This window comes from Copadichromis virginalis, linkage group LG4 (assembly GCF_057382275.1).
Source record: "Copadichromis virginalis isolate Kocher_CV1m ecotype Utaka linkage group LG4, C_Virginalis_male_GT1.1, whole genome shotgun sequence".
Classification (NCBI taxonomy): domain Eukaryota; kingdom Metazoa; phylum Chordata; class Actinopteri; order Cichliformes; family Cichlidae; genus Copadichromis; species Copadichromis virginalis.
The window spans coordinates 11,041,587-11,047,116 of NC_140621.1; the positions used below are offsets into that span (position 1 = coordinate 11,041,587).

Here is a 5,530-nt window from a genome sequence, read left to right on the forward strand (position 1 = left end):
TTTCCTTCCTCTGATTTTGACACAAAAGAGATTTTTTTTTTTAGTGTCTCTTAACTTGCAGACATAAATCATAATGTAAAAACTGACAGAAACTCAGGTTATGCTGTACATAACCTGAGTTTCTATATCAACTGAGTGATCAGCTGACAGAAAATTGGTTAATCTTTTTATAATTGTTTCCTTTTTATTTTATATGAAAATCCCAATAAATATAACCTCATGCTCGCTGATCCTGTACAGAAAAGTAACCGTTACAGTTCAAAACAATATCCAGTTGTGGTCAGGAATATATATTCACTTATCGGCACGGATCTCATGGGCTTGTAATGATGTCCTCGAACTTTTCTTTATCAAGGGTGGAGTGATTGTACAGCGTCTCTTTAATGACTTTAAAAATTGATTTTGGATTTTACTAATCCATACAAGGTCAAAAGTAAACACACATTCCCGCTATTATTTGGTTAGCAAGTTCCACTCCAGCCTGACCCTTTTGTTATCCATAAAGAAGTCCTTGGCATAGTTTTGGATATTTGACCACTCTTCTTGGCAGATGTTTATTTAAATTGGCTGATTTCCTGACTCCAGCTTTAAAGTGTATTCCACAAATTTTCAGTAGAGTTGAGGTCGGGGTTTTGAGGAGGCCGTTCCATAAGCTTAACATTGGCCTGTTCTATCTATTACAAAACCAACTGTGATGTGTGTCTGGGATCATTGTCCTGCTGGAACGCCCAGGTGTGTTTGAATTTAAGCCGGTTATTTATTTGAGCCGAAGTTGAAGAATCTGAAGGTCGTCCCCCAGAGCACGATGCTACCACCACCGTGCCTGGCAGCTGGTACAGTGTTCTTGGGTTTGAAAGCCTCACCTTTACCCCTCCAAACATCTCTTGTCACTGTGATCAAAAACCTTAATCGCAAACAAGCAATTTTTAGCTGCGTTTGAATGTTTCCGTTTCGGAGCAGGGGCTTCTCTCTTGGTCGGCAGCCTCTCAGTCCACGGCGATATAAAACCTGTACTTATGTGCAACTGTTTAAACCCATGATCATGGATCCTGCAGTTGTTAAAGAATGCAACAAATTTGTTTAAATGTAAAATTATTCAGAGTTCTTCTGACTTTGATGAATCCAGTGTATATATCCTGTCAAATTATTCCTTTTCATGCTCGCAAAGAGAAACTACCGGTTCTAGTCGATCGTGATCACTAATGAAGCAGGCCAAATTAAAGGACGCTGTCGAACATTCAGCGCTACTTTTTAAAAGGTTTAAGAGAGTGCATGTATTCTTTTGAGCCTGTATTGATTACATATCCAACATAAATCCAAAACTTGTTCACCCAGTTCTTCTTTTTTAAAGTCATTAAAGATGTATGCTATACAATCATTGCATCCTGGAAAAAGAACATTTCAAAGAAACTATTAAAAGCCCAAATTTACCATGACATTCACGGCCATGATGTGTACATCCTCAGACCACACCTGTATTGTTAAACAATGGTTCATAATGTAACTTCCAGATTTATTGTTAATATATTTTATTACACGTACTTTTTAAATGTATTCTATTAAAGGTTAGTTAAGACATGGGAAGGTAGTTATTTTGTGGGGGTTGTTTCCCTGCAAGAGCAGCGTGATACTTGAACAAATATGCACAGATCTGGGAGCAGTGCTACCGTTCCAATATTCAACTCGAAATGTACAAAGTTGGCACAAAACCGACCCGCAGTCAGATCTGACGTGGTAGCGCCCAATACAGAGTTCTCGCGATATTTAAGTGACGACATTTCCTGTGTTCACCGTGATTTTTTTAAACGGCCCAATAAGAAGAGGCGGCAGGATGCTTCAGCTTGAACAGCCCAATCAGAAGGCTCCAAAGCAGGAATTTAAAGGTCTGTGCGGCGTTTTCGGTATGCCATAACTTCTGCTCGAGCACAGGTAAGCATGTGTTAACTCCTTAATGAGACTTTTAAAAGTGTTTTACGATTAAGTTTTGAAAAAGAAGTTGTCTTTCTGCGTGTAGTTATTGCATCAACTGTATTTTCTACGTAAAACGCTTGCCCGATAGCTTAAGTCAAACAAGCAGTACCGCCATATGTCTTAATGCGCGATCACGAGGCGCTTCCGTGTGCTTAAGGACTTCTTCTAAATGTCTTTCAGGAATAAACACGACTAGAGGCTATTTTTATTTTTGCCCACCGCTGTTGACATTTCCTGTTACTTAAAAATGGCTGAGAACTCCCCCCGTCTGAACCAGTTCAAGAACAAAGGCAAAGATGTCAATGTGAGTTTTATCTGCACTATTCACAACTGCTCGCTGAACGGCAAGCTTGTGAGAATTGATTATTTTATTTATTGGTATGTGACATAAATGCAGGAGCTTCGACGCAGGAGGGTGGAGGTGAACGTGGAGCTGCGCAAGGCCAAGAAAGATGACCAGATATTCAAGAGGAGAAATGTGTCTGCGATGCCTGAGGATGCCACTTCTCCTTTACAAGAAAGAAGCCAGAACTGTCAGGTGAGCACTTGAAAGCATCATTTGCTGTTTTGCTTAAATCTGGCATTGAGTAAACAGAAAAAACGGATCTAGTCCCAACAGCTTGGTGCTAGTGCTGTGCAGTACTGCCAATTTTGATCTGATACTAGGGGCCTCTATTGCCAATATCAATAATCATTTTGTTTCAATGTCCACAAAACTAGAAATTGAGTGGGTTACATACTATCCTTTAAACTCGGTATCAATCTTATCGTGCTAGTCAATCAGTCAATACCAATACTGCTGTTGGGATCAGTACCATTGGGATTGATCTGCCCATCTGTTAGGTTTTTGTATGGGTTGGAGTTCGTTCAGTGTTAACCCACTGACATGTCAAAATATAGCAACACAAAATCCAGTTTTAAATTTGCATGTCCAATAAACTGCTTTCTGTTGTCCTGTGCAGGGGCTCAGGCAGTGGACGGTCGAGGAGATTGTCGCAGGAGTGAACAGTGGGAATTCTGAGTCCCAGCTCCAGGCTACACAGGCTGCACGGTAATGACTGTGCATTAAAGAAATCATCCTTTTTCTTTTTTTCTTCTTTTTCCATAAATAAAGGCTACATAACTACTGGCACAGTAACTCTTATGTACCGTTTTGAATACAGGAAGTTGCTGTCTCGTGACAAACATCCTCCCATTGACCAGCTGATCAGCGCTGGTCTCATCCCCAAGTTTGTCTCCTTCCTGGGATATGTGGACTGTCCTCCGATCCAGTTCGAAGCATCCTGGGCTCTGACTAACATCGCCTCCGGGACGTCCGAGCAGACGGCCGCTGTCGTGTCAGGCGGGGCCATTCCTGCCTTTATTAGCCTGGTCACATCCCCCCACCAGCACATCAGCGAGCAGGCGATCTGGGCCCTTGGAAATATTGCTGGTAATTAATATGAAAATATTCATATTTGGTTTTTTGTTTGTTTGTTTTTTTTATTTTAGTGGTGATAAAGTGAGGTTTGTTCATTTTTTATTTTTTTTTAAATATATTTTCCCCTCCTTTTTAGGTGATGGATCAGCTCTTAGAGACAAGGTCATCAAGCATGGCGCTGTGGCCCCTCTGCTCGGTCTGCTGGCTGACCTCAGTGCATTTAGTGTGAGTGTGGATTCTGTTTCTCTCCCTGTTTATATCTGGAGAAAGTTTCAAAAGTTTGACATGATCAGACTCAATCGTTTATTCTCCTCCTTGGCCAGTAGGTGGTTTCCCAACTCAAATATAACTGACCTTGTGCTCTTCTCATATTTGAAATCTTTGCAGGCTGGCTACCTGAGAAATGTGACGTGGACACTGTCAAACCTGTGCCGCAATAAGAACCCCTCCCCTCCTATGACAGCCATCCAGCAGATTTTACCCGCTCTCGTCCGTCTGCTACACCACGATGACCCGGAGGTGCTGGCTGACGCGTGTTGGGCTGTTTCATACCTGACAGATGGCCCCAACGACCGCATTGAGGTGGTCATCCAAACCGGTTTGATCCCTCGTCTGGTGAAGCTGCTTGGCTTTGAAGTCTTGCCTGTGGTTGTACGTATAAAGTCTTGCTTGAGTTTCTTTTATGTCGTAACTTCTCACCCAGTCCCCCTGATGTGCAGCGACTTGTTCTCACTGCATTTCCTCTCGCCTTTCCTCAGACTCCTGCACTCCGCACCATTGGCAACATTGTGACTGGGACAGATGAGCAGACACAGGCGGTGCTGGATGCTGGAGCCTTGGCCATGTTCCCCCCACTGCTTCGCCACAAAAAGGCCAACGTTCAGAAGGAAGCTGCCTGGACTCTGTCTAACATCACAGCAGGAAAGGACTCACAAATCCAAGAGGTCATCAACGCAGGCCTCGTTCCATACATGGTTGAGCTGCTCGCACGGGTATGCTTTTTGTGTGTGTATGTAAAGGTACATATTTTATACCCTTTATTTATTTTAAATTAAATGATCTATGTTCCTTATGAACTTTGTCTGCAGGGAGACTACAAAACTCAGAAAGAGGCTGTATGGGCAGTTACAAACTTCACCAGTGGGGGCACTGTTCAGCAGGTGGTCTACCTGGTTCAAGCCAATGTGATTGAGCCACTTCTGAATCTCCTCTCCTCCAAGGACAGCAAAACTATTCTTGTCATCTTGGATGCCATTACCAACATTTTCATGGTGAGTTGATATTTATATTTTTGCAAGATTCGATGATGGGGTTTTTTGTTCTGATGATAAATGACATCACTGGTGTGTTTTGATCTTAGGCTGGGGATAAAATCGGTGAGTCCGACAAGCTGAGTCTAATGATCGAGGAATGCGGTGGACTGGACAAGATTGAGGCGCTGCAGTCACATGAGAATGAGATGGTCTACAAAGCCTCCCTGAACTTGATTGAGAAATACTTCTCTGAGGAGGTGGGTTATAGTCCTGGAGAGTGGTTTGCAAAATGAGCATTTCTGTGCCTTTTTTAACTTTAATAAGAATAATTATTTTATTTTTATTTTTTTAAAGGAGGAAGTCGTGCAGAGTGTCATCCCAGAAGCAACCAATGACGGCTATGCGTTCCAGATCAGCGAAAGCCAGAGCACTTTCAATTTCTAGATTGACTTCTAATACCTCTCCTCTCCCTACTGTACCATCATTTCTATTGTGCGTCCTTTGTTCATGTCTGTGTGATGTTTTACTATTTTTGTTTGTATGTGTTGTACATACTTTTTTAACATGGCTGATGAAACAAGTCTGTAAATAAAGTTGTCAGATCGTGTGTGTGTGTGTGTGTGGTTTTAGTTTATTGTATCTAAACGGAGTGCTGTAAAATGGTAAATGGCCTGTATTTGTATAGGGCTTTACTAGTCCCTAGGGACCCCAAAGCGCTTTACACATCCAGTCATCCACCCATTCACACACTGCTGTAGTCTGAATGACTACAGGGAGTGCAGAATTATTAGGCAAGTTGTATTTTTGAGGAATAATTTTATTATTGAACAACAACCATGTTCTCAATGAACCCAAAAAACTCATTAATATCAAAGCTGAATGTTTT

The 5,530-nt window shown here is 42.0% G+C and overlaps 1 protein-coding gene across 1 annotated transcript; it reads left to right on the forward strand.

The window, feature by feature from the left end:
* The first annotated feature begins 1,797 nt into the window (after nucleotides 1-1,797).
* On the forward strand, nucleotides 1,798-5,251 carry kpna2 (karyopherin alpha 2 (RAG cohort 1, importin alpha 1)). Its single transcript, XM_085453506.1, has 11 exons — nucleotides 1,798-1,929; nucleotides 2,152-2,275; nucleotides 2,369-2,509; nucleotides 2,934-3,022; nucleotides 3,135-3,403; nucleotides 3,528-3,616; nucleotides 3,779-4,042; nucleotides 4,150-4,383; nucleotides 4,480-4,662; nucleotides 4,752-4,901; nucleotides 4,999-5,251. The coding sequence occupies exons 2-11, from the start codon at nucleotides 2,219-2,221 to the stop codon at nucleotides 5,086-5,088; spliced, it is 1,566 nt and encodes a 521-aa protein (XP_085309632.1). The 5' UTR covers nucleotides 1,798-1,929; nucleotides 2,152-2,218; the 3' UTR covers nucleotides 5,089-5,251.
* Nucleotides 5,252-5,530: the final 279 nt, after the last annotated feature.